Source organism: Pinus tabuliformis, chromosome 4_2 (genome assembly GCF_031772625.1).
Source record: "Pinus tabuliformis cultivar Carrire ecotype Pingquan chromosome 4_2, CPIR1, whole genome shotgun sequence".
Lineage (NCBI taxonomy): Eukaryota > Viridiplantae > Streptophyta > Pinopsida > Pinales > Pinaceae > Pinus > Pinus tabuliformis.
In genome coordinates, this window is record NC_142304.1 from 970,074,320 (window position 1) to 970,095,666 (window position 21,347).

General features: G+C 38.7%; 1 protein-coding gene across 1 annotated transcript; it reads right to left on the reverse strand.

Moving 5' to 3' along the window:
* Positions 1-1,015: 1,015 nt before the first annotated feature.
* Positions 1,016-6,469, reverse strand: LOC149172862 (putative methyltransferase PMT3). Its single transcript, XM_089424440.1, has 7 exons — positions 5,835-6,469; positions 4,460-4,624; positions 3,872-4,054; positions 3,049-3,643; positions 2,177-2,289; positions 1,817-2,037; positions 1,016-1,724 (listed from the first exon to the last, which is right to left on the reverse strand). Exons 1-7 carry the CDS (start codon positions 6,177-6,179, stop codon positions 1,412-1,414), a joined length of 1,935 nt encoding a protein of 644 aa, XP_089280566.1. The 5' UTR covers positions 6,180-6,469; the 3' UTR covers positions 1,016-1,411.
* Between the last annotated feature and the right edge of the window lie 14,878 nt (positions 6,470-21,347).

The window sequence follows — 21,347 nt, forward strand, 5'->3', positions numbered from 1 at the left end:
TGATTCACTTTATTGTACAGCTAAGTTCCATGAGGATGAAAAAGAAGTCTTGAGATATATGTAAAGCAATAGAACAAGATAATACATTCATATTTGCACCAAGTGGGAGTGATCCATCAACTCCTCATGTATGTGTAAATGAATATTGAGTCTAGAGGGTGCATTGAATATGGAAAACTAACACACTGATGTAAACTCACCTGTAATGTGCCCCTTGCGGTTATGAAGCTTGAGGATGTGTATCTTAACTTCACAAGCTTGCACAAATTATCAACATATCAAATATTGGAACTCAAAATATACAACCACAAGTTGACAAACCTTGAGGTGCATATCACAGAGTTACATGTGTCTGTGCTAGTTCTAACCAATGTCAGGAACTGAAGTTACATGATGATTAGATACAGTTACCACTTTCTAATCAGTATGTATAGTAGAAAAATAGAGGAGCAAAATCATAAACAACGACCCCGACAATAACAAAAAATTCTAAGCAGCTGATAAAGATATCCCAAGCATGGTGAGAACATGCGTGACAAGTGAGTACTAAATTATGCTTGATCCCTGAGCTGCTCCAGCTCTATGAAGATTACTTGAAGTTCTCCTCAATCCTCCATAAGAGTAAAACAGCCAATTGCTTGCACCAAAAACATAAAGAAACATTAATCAGCTTCTGAACAGAAAGTATTGCCATACCTTCATCTTGATTGCTTGAAATTCTCTTTTTCAAGCCTTCGAAACATAAATCAGCTAAGGCTGGAACCATAGCCGATATAGCTCAGCAAAGAAAGAAACTATAAAAAAGACTAATGTCGAGAATTCCATTCAGAGAGAATTTTTATTACTAAATACAACCAACAAATCCAGAAAATTTGTTTATTCAAAACTTCAAGATGGAACATATTCCAATAATCCTGTGTTGCAGAGAAAAAGATCGAAATCTTCAGAAAATATACGGGTTAAGAAAAGAAACAGAGAACTTTAAAGAATGGTTGGAATCTGAGACTCGATATCGTAAGCAAAAATAAATATCAATGGATAACAAAATGACATTTGTATGAATTGAATTCAGCATAACTCTCTCCCTTAACCTTGAGACTCAAGAGATATGATTATATTCATTACCTCTCGAAATAACACATTAAATCACAAAGCAACCACCTTTTTTCCCTTGCAAAACAATATGAGGACTCATTCCTCTCACGAGGAGGTTAGACATGAATTACAGCCGCCTTTCTTTCAGCAAAGAAGACTGGCATCCTAAATATTCAGCCAGCCCGCAACAAGCTAATGGAATTTGCTTGAATAAGTAGTAACCATCTAGCAAAGAAGACTAGCATCCTCAATATTCAGCCATCCTGTAACAAGCTAATGAAATTTGCTTGAATAATTAGTCTACAAAATGACATCTCTACTGACTTTCATCCGGTATCCACAACTGCTTTTGTGCAAACAATATTGTCTCATCATCAGAAGAAAGTGGATCAGATTCAGAATTGACAATCAATTTCCAGGAATCCCACTTCAAGACGGGCAAATAGTTAGTGATGTATTTTATCATTGAAGGCTTGTCTCTAATAATCACAAATCCTGTTGGCCGAAGGATCCGGTCCATTTCTAAAAGCAAGTCTTCTACGCTGCAGCCTTTCTCATAGATATCAGAGAAGAGAGTCCAGGCATGAAGGAGATCATAAGTACGAGGATAAGTTGAAAATGATTCACACCTGTAATCAGATTCCAAAAACAAGATGTGAATGCCATGAAAAATGATCTTTTGCTAAGTATACAGTAGTATAAATGGTCTTTCCCAGCTCACCAGTCGTGTACGGTTCCCATCAGGCCTCTATCATAGATGACCTTCAACGTGTTTGAAGCATTTACAGGAACAACATTCATCACCCAAACATCTTTGTCAATGAGCGCAGCTGCAAATCCACCGAGATTTGCCCTCAAGTCCATAATGTTTCTAAAAGTATCATTTCCAATCATTGGCTTCATTTGCTCCAAATAGTACTTCACTCTTTGATACCAGACTGCCTGCATTGAACGAAATGGTCAAAGTTTAAGAAATCCCAAGGTAGCACAGTCAATACATAGAGTTTCTACTACCCAATATAAACTTCTTCCAGCAGTGAAAACAGGCTACTAATTAGACAGAAGAATCTAGATGTATTACCGTATCCTTTTTGAACTCTTCTTCACCGACATTAAGGTCTTCCAGCCTAGGTGGAGGAGTAGTCAGTCGTTTTGGCCAAGGTACCAGTCCACTACCTTTGGCATGATGCATTTCTGGAGTTTCCATTAAATATCAATTGTTAGATAAAAGATCTCAGTGATAGCTATCACACAAATCAAGATGGCATTTACAAAACATTTCATAAAAACATGAAAGGCCTCTGTTTCAATGACTTATTTCCATTCCATGATATTCTCCTTATGTGATCGGGCAATTACAGATTACTGAACCACTTGTAGATACAATTTCTGTGAGCTGAAACGAACCATGAAACCAATGATACAGGAAATAATCATGCATTCATACATCTATTATGATCTGCAGTTTTTATGATCTGGTAAAGTGATGTAGTAGGTACTGCCATAAAAAATTACCTATTTCATGTCTTTTATCAGATTTGCATCAAGGAATTGGATAGCCATGTCTGAATGTCCAAACAGTATTTCCTTTCACGGGAACTGTAAACTAGGCCATAGCATAAGCAAACCTACTAACAAATGGGCATCATTGATATACCAATTGGGGACCGAAATAATGTTTTTCCGAAAATACGTTCTTGGCAATCAGATATGGAATGATTATGGAGAATTATTTTTCCTGTTTGGAAAAGCATGTTATACTTATCTCATTGAACCATAAAATAGGATACCTATGCCTCGAAGTTCAAGTCAAATTTGCCACATCTTTTATAGACATGTTCAGTACTGGAGAATAGCATATCTACTTGTTAAATTCAAACAGTTGGCTTCAAATTCAGATTATAAATCTTTATCACCTATCTTCAAATGGAGGAGAAGGCAAAAGGAGCTTACGATCTGTATATGGTGTAATGCAAGCTTTCATTGGAACCTGCCAAACTGAATCTGGATCATCATTTGGACTGCATAGAGGTGGTCTGGTATCTGGAGCTCTCTTCAAATAACAGCTATTTGTGAGAGGTTTAACCCATATAACAGTCTGGTCTCTTTTCGAAGCAATCTTCCAGCACATGCGTTTGACAAGATTGCTCATGGCATTCCATATCTGGAGATCTTCCGCATCTTTCATATATGCTTCAGGTGAAGAATAGGCAAAATAGCCCCCTGGCTTCAGCAACCTGTCCAACTCTAGCAGCAATATGCCATCCCTCTGAAGCCAATCAATTCTACATCTTGAACAGTGTGCGAATTCGAATGATCTGCTTGGATATGGCAGTCTCATAGTTCCCAATACACCTAGAGTTGCGGGAATTCCTCTTTCCAAAGCAAACTGAATCTGATTCTGGTGCACATCGTTAGGTGCAAGCGACATTGCTACAATGTCAAGAGGAAGGAGATACGCACCAAAGCTAGCAACTCCACAACCGACATCTAGAACGGTTCTGATCTTGCCACTGTTGTTGAGACTTTCATGGGGAAATTTCAGCATCTGCAAAATCCGCACATAATTTAGGGAGGTTTACTGCGTTTCAAAAAATACGCACATTTAATGCAAGGAAAATAGGAAATAGAGCAGCGAATAAAAGATTTAAGTACAGCTTCAAAAAGACAGGTAGACACACTGAATCTGTGAACTGAGGCCATAGCTGCAGATTGAATTATAAATGCAGATCTACTCCAGAAGGAAAGGTGATCCTAAATCACAAAAATGCCATACTTTTGCAAGAGCAGCAATGTACTTGTCAGCTCCATAGTGGAAATGAGTTCCTCCGCCGGGAAAATTGATCTTATCTCCATTCACCACCATCCAGTTCTGATCTGATTTCTCCTCGGCAAGATGTGTATGAGGTATGTTTACCTTCCATACTTCATCTCTACTTGCAGGCCACCGAATTGGCACCTAGAGAAGAAATTAAATTAGATGCTAACGAGAAAAGTGTATATATCACTTGAATCTTGAAGAAAAGAATGGACTCTAAGGTTGGTTTTATCTATCTTTATATCACTTTATAAGTTCCAGCTGTAATTGTATAGGGATTGGATTCTGGTCCTCGTACTATATTCATGTATAGCTGTCTTTGTATATTTGGGTCCAAGGATAGCTCTGCTTTACTAATTTTGTTTCACCTAAATTACATACTTGTCCTTTTTGTTCACTGTCTTTGCATCCAGTTAAATGTATTCTGACTGTCTACAGTGGGACTTGAAAAATTCATGGACAAAAATTCAGATTAAAATTCAAGTGAGAAACAGAGGAGAGATAAACAATAAAATTGTACTCAAATGAGTCTAACAATTTACCGACCTTGTATCCCGGGGGAGGAGGGATCAAGCAGTTGAGGCGTCGTTCTGGAGGTGGACAATGTCTTTCATAATGCTCCATGACCCCCAAATTTAATTTGAGCTTAAGCTGGTAAATAAGGTTTCGATCCAAGCATGGAATTAGCTCAGAAAGCCGACTGTCACAGACCTGCAAGAAGATTTTCCTAAATTAAATGACATTTTATAACTATTTTCTCTAGCTAAACAGCAAGTTAACAATACACAAACCCAAGTCATGTGGAACAAAAAACAGACATCTCCAAGCATGTCAAACAATGACATTGAATTCTGCCTTCATGACATTGTTCTTCAAGTTTCTATAAAAATATCTAATAATGAGACCGTGATCTAACAGCGAAGCTTTGCCACACATTGGTCACAAATTCCATCCCCACACTATCTTAGAATTGTTGTGCCTCTGGCTATTCTTTGGATCTCATGCTCGGAGAGCCATCCAATGAGAAAATGTATTGAATATGTATTATGCATTAGGATCTCATGCTCGGAGGACAATCCAATGAGAAAATATATTGAATATGTATTATGCATTTGGATCTCATGCTCAGATGACAGTAGCAATTAACGCTAAGCTACTGTTGAGTTGTTGTAATTGGGTGCCTACTCTCAGCCACTGAATAACATTATATTTGCACATATTGTTGCCGAATGGATGCTGTTGTAGAGCCAGCTACTGTTATCTAGTTGATACTGTTGTGACATAGCTTTTCTTTGGATCTCATTCTAGGACAGCGATGCATTGAGAAAATGTATTGAATAATTGAATATTTACTATGCATTGAACGCTTGTTACACATTGTCATACTTATATTGGTGCCTACTGGATACTACTGTGATCCCATCCAGTGCCTACTGGATACTAATGTAATCCCACCCAGTGCCTACTGGATACTATTGTGGCCCAGCAATCGTCTGGATCTCATGCTAGGAAATGTACTGAATACCTATTATGCATTTGGATATCATATTTCAGAGTGGTAGTGATTGATTATCTGCACTAAGCTACCATTGGATTGGTGTGCTTATGTGCCTACTATCAACTACAAAGACCGTTATAATTGCATCTATTTGTACGTAATAGATGTTATTGCGAGGGTACCCACTGCTTACTGTATACTGTTGTAATAGCACCGACTGTTACTGAGACCTACTGGTGACCACAGAAATACATTTCCATAAAACTATCTAAAATAGGCTGTTTACTGTAAAATCCCATCTATATCAAATCCATAGAATCATCTATATCAAATATGCAAATGAAATGCGCTGAATATGTGCCATACATTGGAAATCTCAGAGTATATGTTTTGGGCATTGTCCTATGCATTTGAAATTCTTACAGGAAATGATTTGGGTATCGATTCACTGATTTCTCCTGCAAAAAAATCTTCATTGACGAGCCTGGTCTCATCCTCCGCATTGCCATCCTTCACATCTTCATCACTTATTATTGAAAATCCCTTGTTCTGATCCTCATCCTCCTCTTCGCCATTGGATCCAAGCTTCCTGGAATATCTCCCCATTGCTGCATCATCAATTCCATTTTCATGCCCCACTGAGGCCCTCTGCAATCTGGGCCTGAAGAAAGATCCATAGTACACAAACAGAAGACCCACAAAAAGCACTGAAACTAGCAGAGGTGTGAGAGCTCTCTTCCTCTGAAGCACTTCATTGCGAGCCCTCATCTTCAATCTATCTGGATAAACCCAGATCTGTATGTGGATTGATGAAAGGAACCCAGATCTATGGCACTGGATCCCGTTATTCTAAATGCCTTGTAGACATGTTTTTGTGGTACAATGGTAAACAGAAGTCGAGGAAAACTCACTGGGATACCAAACCCAACGAAGGACCCTAGGCCTTATGAAATGTAGATGTAAATCCTATTTTATAGGGCTTGAGTTGCTGTTTTACTCTAGACGGGGTGGCTTCCAGGTATAAAGCCGATGGAGCCAGTTATGCTGTCCGTGCATGCTCCACGGTTCACTCCCAGTAGCGCGTCCCTGTACTAAAAAAATATTTATTTTTAAATATTATTTTGACTTATTTGGGACATTTGGGTGGAAAAATCAGTTGTAAAATTGTCCTTATCATTCCTATGTAATCATCTAGAATGTTTGCTTAAAATTAGAGAGTGTTTATTGGATATTAATGTTTTCATCATCGTTTTTTAAAAGTGTTTCACTTAAATCGATTGATTTATTATATTAATTATCATTATATGAGGTATAGGATTTAAGGGTCGTTGATTAAAATATTTTATATATAATTTGTTATTTATAATTTTGAATGAGAAAAGATTTATTTAGCAATAGTTTTTATTTTTTCTATTTGGAGAATGGAAATTTTCAAAGTTTGTTTGGGATATTAAATAATTTTAGTTTATGATTTTTTTTACATGGTTCTATATGGGTAGAGTTTTTTACATATGAGGAAGTTATATCTTTTGTAAGATAATATATGTCATTGACCACTATAGTATCACATGGATATTATATCATTACTCACACATGTGGAGCTAGTCACTTGTGTACTTTCAAGAAGAATCTAAAAGGTCTAAATTTCTAATCTTAAAAAGAAGTTAAGACATGCAAAAACTCTAACCCTAGATGGTTAGCAAGACATGTTGAACACTAGGTCATTAGGAAATGGAGGGGTCCTATGCTTGTTGTGTTGATTCTCTACTTGATAGTTGACTAGAGCAAAGACGCAAAATATTGTGAACATAACATTGAAAATAGGGGACCTTGTAGCAGCGATACAAGCCATAATGTCTATGGGAACTCCACAATGGGTTCATCTTCCTTTGTGATTTTGTTTCATCCTTAAGAAGAAAAGAGCAAGGCATAGTTCTCACCCTCCAATTAGGTTTTCCCGTATTAGATTTCCTGGCATATATCATGTGATCATTGTGTAGATGGTTGGCGTCTATCATTTTACACTCAAAATATCTCCATAGTTTCAACCTTACATTTGTAATGTTAAGTTACCATAATAAAATAAACATTGTATAATAGATAGATTTTGTTGAAAACTTATTATATTTGTTATGAAGAAGTGTTATGGTGGAATATCCACCATAATTTACAAATCAATCTAGGATAGAAGTCAAGACCCCAAAAGTGGAGGATAATAAATACCATATTGTAATTGATAGATAATAATAATAGTATAATACGATTAAATAGAAGATGGACAGATTGTCAAAGTGAACCATCACCTCATTTTGTATCTAACAAGCCTTTAAGAACTAGTTTGTTATGTAAATGTATGCTTGAAAATTAGAATATAAGTTTTATTTATTAATTTTCCATCTCTGATCCAGGTGGATATTGGTGGCCACCCGCCTATTCCACCTAGATCTCTAGTCAGTTTCATCAATTTCCTTGATTATAGCAACATTTACTATTTTTAGCAATATTTCAGATCCTGAACCTCTGGAGTTGTTTTGATCGCCTAAACAATGTGTTTTTGAGGCCCGTAGCAGGGCTGTCACCATAGGTTGGGTCTGCCGCAAATCTTGTAGTACTTGGAGATATATTTCCAATGAGCTATCATATACGCCAAACATAGATCATATGACCAAGTTACAACCCCAGGAAGTTAGCTACCCAACTAACCCCAATGGGACCCACAAACTCTTAGCATTCCATCTCTTAGGTTAGGGTTTTAGTTGTTTAAGGTTTCCCTTTGTTGTTCAATAATAAAAAAGGCCCTTGAGCCTCATTGTAACACAGTTCAGAGGCATGTAGCCACCACATTTGTTCTCAAAGATAAGCTACCATCATCGGAGCTAGTTTATTTCCATTATGCTTGTAAGCATCTTTCAGTTCTTTGATATTAATGAAATGAAGGTTTTTTTCTGTTGCATTTATATGTCTATGTTTATATATGTAGTCTGTTTCATTCCTGCATAAGTCCGGATCAATCTCATTCTATATCAAGTGGTATATTAACAGTTCACTCCTTGTTTCTGCAACCACCACAAGGGGTTTTTCACTACTTCTACAAGGTTTCATAGCCATTACAGGGATCCACTCTCTTACCTCATCTGGAAATCACTAGGGATTTTCTCCCTTCACCTGCAACAATTTGTTCTCTTATATTATAGGCTTACGTAACAAAGACAAGCAAAGGACCTAACCTCCTCTATATTAAGCATACATAGCCAAAAGAATAGGGACAAGCTCCCTTATAGTGTTTATAATTGTGGAACCCCCTTTTCGAGCATGATGGCCACTCTAAGCACCACATAAATTCACTAAGGGAAATTTGATATATATCAAAATCTCAAGGAATCAACTCTCCATATACTAAAACATATTTGTTTTGAAGCTCTACAACCATCATGGCTCCTTGTCTTGGAAAAGGCATGGGATTTTGCACATTATCACTTCTTGAATATTGACTTTGAATATAAACTTTTCCCTAAATATTATGATCTCTGCATCACTATGTCCTATCTCCTCCACTCTGTTGTACAAGATCCAACACATATTTATGGGCTCCAAAATTAGCCCATATTTATCTATCTTTTATAACTAATTACCCCCAGAACTTTGATCCATTATCCAACGTAGTACTTGTGAAAGTGACCATTTCCACTGAGTCACTGTAATGCATTGGTTAATAGTCTAACAATAGTTTACTTCAGTTGCTTTTTGCGAGTTGACATGAAAAAATGTTTGAGTTTTCATATTGTTGATGAGTTTGAGTTTGTGATATGCTTGTTGATGATTTAGTTTTTGTAGCATAAACCCTCATGGTTGTGGCAAGAGTACTTTGTTTATTTTCTTGATTTGATCAACCTCTAACATATGCCCTAGCTATAGCTAGGAGAAGGACAAGTTAATGCAATGGAGACATCAACACTTTGCTAGCAAAAAACTAGGGCATCAATTGATTTTCCCTAATAACCCAAACAAAGTAGCAATTGAAGCTACAAAGATGTGTTCCTAGATGCTCTAGTTCGAGGAATAAGAAAGATCATTACAAACTCTATAATAAATCATTGAAAAGAATGAACCAATGAAGAACTTGCACCAAGAGCTCTCCATTAGGCCTCTTGCTTCAAGCCAAGAAAGAGGGGGAAAACCACACACTCCATAGTATCCATTTAATGAAACAAGTTAGGAGAAAGAATGGTGCCACAAATCCTCCAAGCATATCTCTATTCTTGCACCAAAAGGAGGAACTAGCAATTTTGGGGATAAGATTGTTAGTTCATAGTTTGGCTTTCCTTAGTAGGGATCTAAGGCTCTTAGAGTATAAATATTTTCATTTACAACTCTATTGGGATAGAGGGTGATATGTTTGAGTTTACTTCTAGGTAGGGTTGAAAGAGTTGGAGATTGGAAGTTGTAATTTTGAATATTTTTTATGAAATAAAACAACTATCATTCTTCTAAGTTAATTCATGCTATGAAGAAGGGGTTTATCAATCTTCTTTAGGGAGGGCCCAATAGGAGATGTTGTTGATGAATGTGCCTTCATATTTGTTGTGCATTGTTGTTGGGTCCCTATAATACTAGTGTAGCCTCTTTATTGTTATTGTTGTGCCCTATAAAAGCCCATTGTTGTTATTGTTGTGTCCTTACATTATTATTGCTATGTAGGATTTGATTATATTGTGACCCCTTAGACTCCTATATATACCAAGGAGGTTTTTTCATTTATATCATCTAAGAATTGTTCATTTGTGTGATGTAAAGGAGGTTTCCCCCTCGAAGAGGCTAATTTTCAAGTCATTGATCTATCTTTTCTTCTGTTTTGTGATCTGGTTGCATCACATTTAGTATCAAAGCTTTGGATTCTAGGGTTGTGTTGTTTCAAACAAGTCATCTTGGAAGTTTTGCTATAAAAAATTTTATAACAAGCTTCAAAAGCTAAAATTTCGACCACATGGATTCGAAATCTTGATGAATTTCGTGTAAAAAAAAATTCAATCTTGTTTCACTATATTCTCTAAGATATGGTCTGAAAATTTTAGGGTTTCTGCATGCTCAAAATTCAGTCTAAAAAACGTGACCTAGGGAAAATCGATATAACTTTATTTTCAAGCATCATATTTGAATTATATAAAAAAATGAATGAAAGTGCACATACCTTATTTTTTTGCATCAATTTTAGGGTCGAAGGTTGAAATAATGACATGTGGCATCCCGTACAAGTTTTCTCTACTGAACCAGACCATAATCAAGTCGTCGTGGGAGATTTGGCATAACTTTATATTGAAGAATCCAATTTTGGTCTGACTTATGGTGTTGGAAATAAGACTCAGAGTTGTACCAAAGAACCAAATTTCAGACCTTTAAAGGCTAAAATTACATAGATACAACAGTTTCAAGATAGAGCTCCTAAAAGCAAGAAAAAGGTGTGTATTTTTTTTTTAATTTTGCATAACTTTTATTTGAAAAAATAGTTTGAAGTGATTCAAAGGGCATAGTGAAGCATATATATCGTTTCTTGATTCCATAATGTCTCAAAACAAAAAATATGGATACATCTAGTAATCAACCAAAAAGCTCTACTATGACATATGAAGAATAGGAAGAAATGCAACATGATATATCAAAATTACCAAACCAAGTGCAAAAAATTTTACTCTCTCAAAAAGTAACAAAAAATGAATTAGAGCCATGATGAATATTAAGATAGATGGTATAAAAAGGGACATGGGAGTTTTGAATTATGGTTTACAAGTAGACATTGACGGAATGATGAATGTCAAGATAGAAGGGTTGAAGGAAGGTTTGGAAAAGTTGCTAGAAGAAAGACTTCCTAGTAGTGACAATGTAATCCATGAAAATCATGATGAGGAAAAAAGGAATATGAATTATGATTTTAGAGATTCCAATGTTGGGTTAAGACCTACCACATTCCAAATATAGATATAAGGAAGTTTGATGGCAAGGATCTGGTAACATGGATACTACAGATGGAGCAATATTTTGATCTCCATGATGTGCAACACACACAAAAGGTATGCATTGCATCTTTATATTTATAACCCAATCAGTTTATATGGTATCGATGGCTTTGTTCTTGTAAACCACTTGTCACTTGGTCAATTTTTATGGAGGAAATGATAGCACATTATGAGGATACAAAGAGAAGCACCTTCTTTAGCCAATTGATAAATCTCAAACAAAAGGGCTCAATGGTGGAGCACATTGAGGACATCCAAAAATTGAATATTAAGGTAACTAATATTTCAGAGGAGCATAGGATTGATGTCTTCATAACGAATTTAAAGAATAACATCCAACATGAGGTTTGCCTTTTGGAACCTGATTCATTGGAGAAGGCATTCAGGTGGCAAGAAAAGTTGAAAGAAAAATTATGGCGACAAGGAAGTCTACCACTCATAGCTATAAAGATGGAAGTCTTGTTGCTCCTAGCCTTCCACAACCTACAAGGTTGACACCACAAGAATTGGAGGAAAAAAGAGAAAAAGGGCTTTGTTACAGTTGTGATATAAAATACACTACAAGTCATAAGTGTGCTGAGAAGAAATTGTTTTACATAGATTGTGAAGAGGAGGAAGAAAAGGAACAAGAAACATAAAACGAAGAGGATATACACCAATATCTAACTCTAGAGAAAGAAGAAATGAATCCAACCATATCTTGTAGTGCATTGGTGGGAATTACCACTCCTCAAACTCTCAAGATAGAAGGATATATCAAGAAAAAAAAAGGTAATAATGTTGATTGATTCAGGTAGCGCCCATAATTTAGATTGTGAATAGGAGGAAGAAAAGGAACAAGAAACATAAAATGAAGAGGATATACACCAATAACTAACTCTAGAGAAAGAAGAAATGAATCCAACCATATCTTGTAATGCATTGGCGGGAATTATCACTCCTCAAACTCTTAAGATAGAAGGATTAAAAAAAAAAAGTTAATAATGTTGATTGATTCAGGTAGTGCCCATAATTTTATTCATTATAACATAGCCAAGGAATTGAACTGCTTCCTATATCGAACACCAGAGTGTCAAGTGATGGTTGCAAATGGAGGAACTATAAATTGCTCTAGAAAGTGCCATAATATAAAGATAACCATGGGGGAATATGTATTGAACTTTCCAATGCTTTCCATTCCACTAGGTGGAGGTGATGTTGTACTAGGAGTCCAATGGTTACAATATTTGGGGATGATAGCTTTTAATTTTCAATAATTTTTCTTGAAAAAAATATGGGAAGGAAAGGAAATTGAATCAAGGGGTATCGCAATGAAACCAAGGAAGATAATCAACTCTAATGGTACGACAAAGCTTTTGAAGAAAGAAAAGCAAGGCGTAATTTCACAATTATGCTCACTAGATGTTCAAACATCGAAATATTTTATTTCTCCATATTTCCAAAAAGTCTTGGACAATCATTCCAAGGTATTTGAGACTCCTAAAGGCCTCCCACATATTCATGATTATGATCATGCTATTCACTTGGTTCTAGGAAGTGTTCCTCCAAACATCAAGCCTTACATATATCCCTATGTCAAAAAGAGTGAAATTGAACGTATGGTTGCAGAAATGCTAGAGTCCAGTATAATTCAACCTGGTCAAAGTTCTTTCTCTGCTCGAGTAGTATTTGTGCACAAGAAGGATGGATCATGGCGTATGTGTTCGAATTATAGGGAGCTCAACAAGCTCACTATTAAAGATAATTTCCCATTTTTGTCATTGATGAATTCTTGGAATCTTTGTTCAGGATTTCATCAAATCAGAATGAAGATTGAAGACATTTTGAAAACAATATTCATAACTCATGAAGGCCATTATGAATTTGTGTTATAGACATTTTTGTGCCTCGCAGCATGGAGCATGAAATGTCCATAAGATAAGGGATCCAAAGTCCCTAAACATGTTTTTCCTACCCCTAGAGGAACAAGGCTAGCAAACTACAGCAATTCACAAAAGTTCTCCACCAGAAAACACTCAAAACAAGCCAATTCTGGATCATGTCAACTGCTCCACTGAGCATCTGCGCTGAATGTCAAGTGCTCCACTGTCTACCTGCGTTGAATGTCAACTCCAACAAAGGCTACCTGCGCTGAGCGTACTTGGACAAGTGGCAGGCTCGTTTCTCAATGAGTCAATGCACAGGAAGCTTCCAAAATGACACTTGCATCAAGGAATTCGACTGGTGATGAGTAAGAGGCTCCAATTCTCCAAGTGGAAGCAAGAACCTCCAAGTGGACTCAAGAACTGAAGTGGGAGAGGACACAAGTCAGCTTCATACCAGCCTCCAGCTGACTCATCCTTTCTCCAAATCTCCTATATATAGATCTCTCCCATGAGGTCTAGGGAGGCTGGAATGTTGTAATTGCAAAGAATTGCTGCTAGTTTGTGATCAGAATCATTGGATGTTTATGCTTTGAAAGGGGGTGAAGATAGGAATTTCATTTGCTGGGAAGAGGCGCTGGATTGGAGCCCTCTGGGTTGTAACTCTTCTCAAACCCTTGTTACTTATCAATAAAGTTATCTTATTTTCTCCTATATGCTGGTGTTTATATGATGTATGTTTACATTGGTGTATTTGATTTATCTAATCCTGAATCATTTGTGAATATGAACATGTATCTTTGAGCTGTGTTCTTGTAGCTGTTCTCTTGTGATCTCGCAGGTATCAAGTAGCTGTTCTCTTGAAGCTGGGCAAGCGAGAAGATAAGGAGCTGCAAACACCCAAAGAGGAAGAGGATTTCTGATCGAGGGACAAACGCAAGACATCGGTAGGCCCCTCAATCTCCCTCTCTTTCATTTCACAAAGGAAGCAAAATCTAGATAACTGTCTTTGTTTGTTGCTAAAGTACTATCACACTTTAGGTGGATAGGATCGTCCTAAATAGGCATTTTTCCCCACAACAAAATGGCGACTCCGCTGGGGAAGAACTTGTTTTAGTCAGTTTCATTTGTGTCTCCATTATTTGTTTACTTTATAGACTCAACAGCTACAATCGAACTGCATCTGTTTCACAGATTGCAAAGTAGATAGTGCTGCCTTGATCCAGTCTTTGGATGAGTCTATAATCTGAACAATAGACTCACAAATGAGTTGATGATCCTTGTGATAGATCTTAGTACACCCTTTCAAAGTATTCCTTTGATGTTACCCTGCTTGTGTTTTTGATTTGGCCTGAAACAGTGCATTTTTGAGCAAACTGTGACCCAGAACTTGAGGGAAACGAGAGTTTCTCCTCTCAGCGCAGACCCAGTGAAGCCAGTCTGCATTTCAACGCAGGTCCCGAAGGGAGTACCTGCGCTGAATGTCAAACTGACAGTGTTGTACCTGCGTTGATCCAGTTTGGCCTAGTCCTACTGGGGTTCTCTGCCTTCTGTTGCCTTGTTTTGCTCTCTGTTTTTGCAGCCATTAACCAGCATTGGTACTGATCTGAAAACTCCTTTTCTTGCTTGCATTCCACCTCATTTTTGTACAAAAAAGCTTTGAATGTTTTTAAGTGTTTGTACATCATTCGAAGTTTTCCTTTGCAAAAGTAAAGTAATCATCCTGTAGCCCTTGATTCAGATCTGATTGTGATCTTAGGAGAGAGTTCATTGGCTGTTTGCAGATTGATTATCCATATTTGCTTTTGTTTATGGTTTGAATTTGTCTCTTTTGAATGTCAAAACAAGTATTCATTTCAAGAAATCGTTAAGTGATTGTAATCTCTTCTACCCTTGCTGATTTCGGGAAAAAGTAATCTTGTTTGTATTGATCATTTAAAAGCAAATTCAAAGTTGTGCAAAAAGCTTTCTTTGTAGGCATCAATACTAAGAAAGCGGAAAAGAAACACCTGCATTGTGCATTTTGCATTTGATAAGTTTGCATGTATGATTTAGGAAAAGTGCATTAGAGTGTGCTGATTGCTCATTGTGAAAAGATGATGTCTTTCTTTTCCCTTGTAGTTAGGATTTTCATCTGTTGAAAAGATTATAAAGCTTGCTTATCATCTTTAGACTGCATTTAGGAATTTGTATCAATACATCTCGTGGTGATCCATAAAGGCAAACTGCTAAACAAGATCAACCTTAAAATAAACTGAATTTACTTAACAACGCTTTGAAACATAACGCAAACATAGAAGGTCTAGGCTAGAGACGTGTTCCGGCGTCGTAAAACCTGGTATCTTATCGTTGAGTGGTTGGGTGATTCCTCCACGGTGAAGCGGTGAGTATCAATACGGACTTGTGCTCCCACGTACCGTCGCGTATATATTGGGAGACCCCTATAGGAATAAAGCCTTTATCCATAGGAAGCCGTGTCGGCCGCCCTACGATTCGCAATGCAGTGAACACAGCATTCACGAAGATCGACCACCCGTACCGTAAAAAGTATTCTGTGGTTTTGCGAAAAGTTTGGCACACCCTCTACCTAGAACTCCAGAGCAGTTCCTTTTGGCCTTTTTCAGACTCTATAACAGAAAAAGTCCATCCGAGCATTTGTCACTTCGGGCTCGTTAAAACATCGAAGGAGACTAGAGTCATCTTTAGCTTTTTCTCGACTCTTTAAAACTGAAAAAGCAAGTTGTGTCTAAAAAGCGTCTAATAAAATTCATTCAATTCGGAAACACATTTTCCCCTTTTTATTTTGGTTGATCGAGTAATCCGCAATCGTGGAAGAAAGTCAATTGAAACCCCGTCGTTCGCGGAGGCTTACGAGTCAACCGTCTTTGTCTCCGGAATCGAAAATAGTACGGACAAAGCGAACTCGTTTAACCAGTTCAAAATCTCCTTTAAAAGTTAGAACAAGTGTTCCAACGAAATCTGAGATTCTGGTTACTCCAAACATTTCTGGAAACCCTGCCTCTATAGAAGAAGTTCAACAGCCACAGAGGGACAGTGATACTGATCCTAGTCTGAGAGCAAACACTTGTGTCACTGAACCAGTTCCATCTGTAACCGGTCCAGAGAGTCTTGCTCCTCAAACATCTGTCGCTGTCGATACAACCCCTTCTTCGGCACCAGAAATATTTTACGGACCTGACGGTCTTCCTCTTCCACCTGGTCTGATTGCGATAGAGGAAATTGTAGAAGATCCGCAAGCAAGTACTCCAACTCATTTTGGAGTAGGGGTCACTCTATTTCCTGCTACAGCAGAAGTTTGTCTATCACCAGTGGAAGTTCCTGTAGAATCACTAGGCAATCAATTGGATAGACTCAAAATGTCTGAACAACCGTCAACATCTAGGACTGTGTCAAATGACACAGCGACAGCAGAATTACCTGCCGCCATTCCGACAATGTTTGCCGGCATACCATCTGTCCCAACTAGCTCTCAACCGCTAGAAGGAGTCCACCCAGGGACTATTTCGACAGTGTGGTCTGTTCCTGTTTGTTCCTCCGGAGTAATATCTGGCAACTCTTATGTTGAGACTCGACAAATTGATCCCTTTGGAGGTCAATTTGGGCCATCCAGTCCACAAGGGCAATCAATTCCCTTGAGTTCCGGATTACCACCGTATGGGGGGCAGTATGCCCTTTCATTACCCCCTCCGGGAGGGTACCCATACGGGAGTTCTCAACCATATTCAGGTTATACTGGAATTGCAACAAGTAGTTGGGTACCTATGCTACCCCAACAACCAAGAGTTGTATATTCTATGCAACAGTGTGTACCTGTGACGAACATCCCAACTACACCGGCTATTGTAACCGTGTCGCAAGTTCAAACGATGCCTGTTGTATGTCAACCTCAGATTTCTCAGGTTCTCATGCAACAGCCCCTTGACCCTGCGACTCAACCACAATCGCCTACTGGTGGGGCGACACAAGTACAAACGGGTACAATTACCCCGCATCTTGGTCCAACGGTTAGTATAGCACAACAGCCCATGGCCTCACAACCGTGGCTGGTGCAGTACCAACAACCACAATTCCAGCAAGTGTACCAAGGCTCTGAACAGCAAATCTTTGCGAACAGTGGGCAGCCGTATATCCAAAACGGTCAAAATCAACCACTTTACAGTGGTCAAGTCCACCAGCCGTATCAGTCATACCAGCATCAACTCCATTATGCCGGTATGCAAAGACCAACTGTTCAGGCGATTCCATCGTATCCTGGTTACGCTTCGCCTAACCTGAATCAACAGTTACCATTCGTGGCAACTTTAGAGTTACCTGATCTACATCGGTTAACAAACGATCCAATTGCTTACGCCCCATGGTGGCCAGCGATTCCACATAAACTTCCATCCGACATTCCTAAATTTAATGGAAATCCGGGTGAAGATCCGTCGAATCATGTGATGACATTTCATCTATGGTGTTCATCGAATACCTTAAATGATGATTCGATAAGACTTCGCCTCTTTCAGAGGACGTTAACGGGTCCAGCGGCAAAATGGTACATAGAACTGCCTAGAGCTTCGTTCGACAATTTTAGCTCCCTCGCCACGACATTCTTAACCCATTTTCAATTACCGATAAGGTATGAAACGGGAACGGAGATATTGACCAACTTCAAACAGACAACCGCTACTCATATATCTGATCATATACATGAGTGGCGACGTCGACGAAGAATGGTTAAAACATACGTTCCTGATCAGCTGTTAGCTGAGTGGTTTATTAAGTCATTACTTCCGGCCATAACGGAAGATGTGGCGAAGGGGGGAGTCGTAACAGAAGAGCAGGTTATTGCTCGTGCACAATATCAGGACTTGGTCTATACTCAATCCGGCACGCTCTATGACAAGATACCAGATGCCCCAAGACCGGAATTTTCAATTCCTCCTCCTCCTAAATCGAACAGTGACTCTCATGCCGGCGATGGCGTGATTGGCACGACAAACGCGAATTCGACAAAGGCCAACCCCAAGAAGGCCCGTAAGAATTCGAATCAAGATGCAAAAGAAGAAATTCTTGCTTCGGAAGTAAATGCCGTATCAGCAGATAAGGGCAAAGAAACCAATCAACCAGGAAGCAAGAAGAAGCAAAACAAAGGGAAGAAGAAGAAACAAGGAGAGTCATCCCCTGGAAAATCTTCTTCAAACCCTCCTGGGAAAGGGAAATCTTATCCATGTCAGATATGTGATGAGGATCATCGGACAACAGAATGTCCGTATAAAGCTGAGCTTAAAAGATTCTTTAAGAGTTCGCAAACCTCAGCTGTGTTAACTGATCCGTTTCCCAATCCAGGTCAAAATATGGTTGATAGTGGAAATGCTTCCCCGTCGCAAGTGCTAATGTTGTCGATCTCTAAGCAACAGAATGATGCTTTGATTTCGACAAGGAACAAAGATTATGGGAATCCGCAGCTGTCGAACGGCAAGGAAAAAGATCAACCGAGCAGTTCGACAACAACTTCGTCAGAAGTTGTACCACCTATAATTCCTGAATTAACAACAAAACCGCCAAAGGGAGTAGTACACAAGTCGACATTTAATCCTTGAACCAGAGCGGTGCAGCATTATAACATAGTGGAAGATTTGGCCCAATCGCCATCCGCTATGTCGACTCTTGAAGTGCTACAAAATTGTCCATCCCAAAGGCAGGCTTTGTTATCAGCTATTGGTGGGGTTGATCCCAAGGATTCCAATCTTGTATCTTTTGATCACAAAGGATACGATCCTCAGTTACCAGCTCAACTAGCTTTCCTTATCCAAGTGAAAGCCCTCAACAAAACTGTTCACAGAACAATTATTGATGAGGGGGCATCGACATGTATTATGTCGATGAGTTGCTGGAAAACTTTAGGATCTCCAACCTTGTCGCGATCCTCGACAACATTGAAAGCATTCGACGGAAGGACATATACCCCATACGGTATCCTTAGTAACTTGAAAGTTGAACTAGGGGGCAAAACAGTAGAAATAGATGTTGAAGTCATCGATGGGAACCTTGATTACAACATCCTACTAGGAAGACCATGGATTTATGCCATGGCAGCTGTTGTGTCGACCTATTTTAGGAAAATCGCATTCCCCTTTCAAGGAGGGATTACGATCATTGACCAACAAAATTTCCTCCCTAATGGTTCACAAGTTACAGGAAGCGTTCCTATGATCCATGGAAGCGACCATTCGTTTTAGGATATTGGAGTAGGCTTACTGAAAGACCCCACCTTGATGGGAACTTTCGCACTTCCACCTCCGATCTATACAGGGGAAGTAGCAATGGTAAGAGCCTGCCATATGATATCTTCTACGAAGATATCAAAAGACAGTATCAACATGGATCATGCAATGGTTTTGCCACCAAGCCCTATAGAATTATTGTAGCAATCAATGTTTCGGGCGTGGGAGGCGAACCCAAATCAACGCTCATCGAGCGTTTGGGTAGATAGGTCTAGAGAATATGGTACCCCTTCAGATCCTTGGTCGAGAATGCATGAAACTGACGAAGGAATTATCGAATCGATGATGATTGAAGGAAAACCATGGAATGATTACCACCATCGTTCCCTTCTTACGGATTGTGAGGAAGATACTCAAGAAGACCTCTATCACCCTTCAGTCTTTGAATTCCTTTCAAATACTGTAAATACGGTGGATTCCGAGCGAAATCTATCCAATATTGAAGAGACTATAGCCATAAATATCTCGACCAAAACAGATGTTGTAGAGAATATTCATGTTGGCAAAAGTTGTTCTCCTTCAGAACTGGAAATATATGACGCTCTTTTTCGCGAATTCAGAGATGTCTTTGCTTGGTCATATGATGAAATGCCAGGCATTGACTCGAGTATAGTTGAACATGAAATTAAGATGTATCCTGATGTCAAACTAGTAAGACAACGGCTTCGGCAGGTGCACCCTAAGAAAGCCGCTGCCATTAGAGCAGAAGTTGAGAAACTTCTCCATGCTGGTTTCATCTACCCGGTTCCCCTAACCGATTGGGTATCGAATATTGTCCCTGTTATGAAGAAACAAGGAACAATACGAGTGTGTGTCGATTATAGGGATGTAAACCAAGCTTGTCCAAAAGACAACTACCCTACACCCTTCATCGACCAGATAATTGATGAATGCGCCGGATGTGAAATCTTTTCCTTTATGGACAGATTCTCCGGGTATAATCAAATTAATATCCGCCCACAGGACCAGTCAAAGACTGCATTTATCTGTCCGTGGGGCACATTCGCTTATCGAAAATTACCCTTTGGTTTAAAGAACGCAGGGGTGACGTTTCAGAGGGCAATGAATTATAACTTCCATGACATCAAGAGCATAGTTCAACCATATCTCGACGACCTTTCGGCTCATTCGCGAAAGCGGACTGATCATCCGCAACATTTAAGAGCGATATTTCTACGTTGCCGACACTACAAGATAAGACTCGATCCACACAAATGTGTGTTTTGCGTCGGTTCTGGTCGTTTACTTGGCTTTGTAGTCTCTAAGGATGGAATTCGTCTCGACCCTTGCAAGGTTCAGGCAATCATCAATTTGCCTCCACCTTCAAATTTGCTTCAGATTCAGAAACTCCAAGGGAAAGCAAACTTTCTGAGGAGGTTCATTCCAAATTACACAGAACTTGCTAAAGGTTATACACGTCTTTTGAAAAAGAATGTACCCTTCGATTGGGACCAGTTTGCGCAAGCTTCCTTTGATGCTTTGAAAGAGTCTCTAGTAAAAGCATCATTAATGTACGCCCCTGATTATCTTAGGGATTTTAACCTGTATCTGGCTGCAGCGGATACGACCATTGCGATGGTTTTAGTTCAAGAAGTCGATGGACTTGAACATCCTGTATATTATTTAAGTAGAAACTTAAATGATACAGAAAGTAAATATTCTTACGTTGAAAAGCTAGCACTTGTTGTTGTTCAAGCGGTACAGAGATTTCGACATTATATCCTCTTTCGGAAAACTACCATTCTGTCAGATTGCAACCCCATGACTTATATA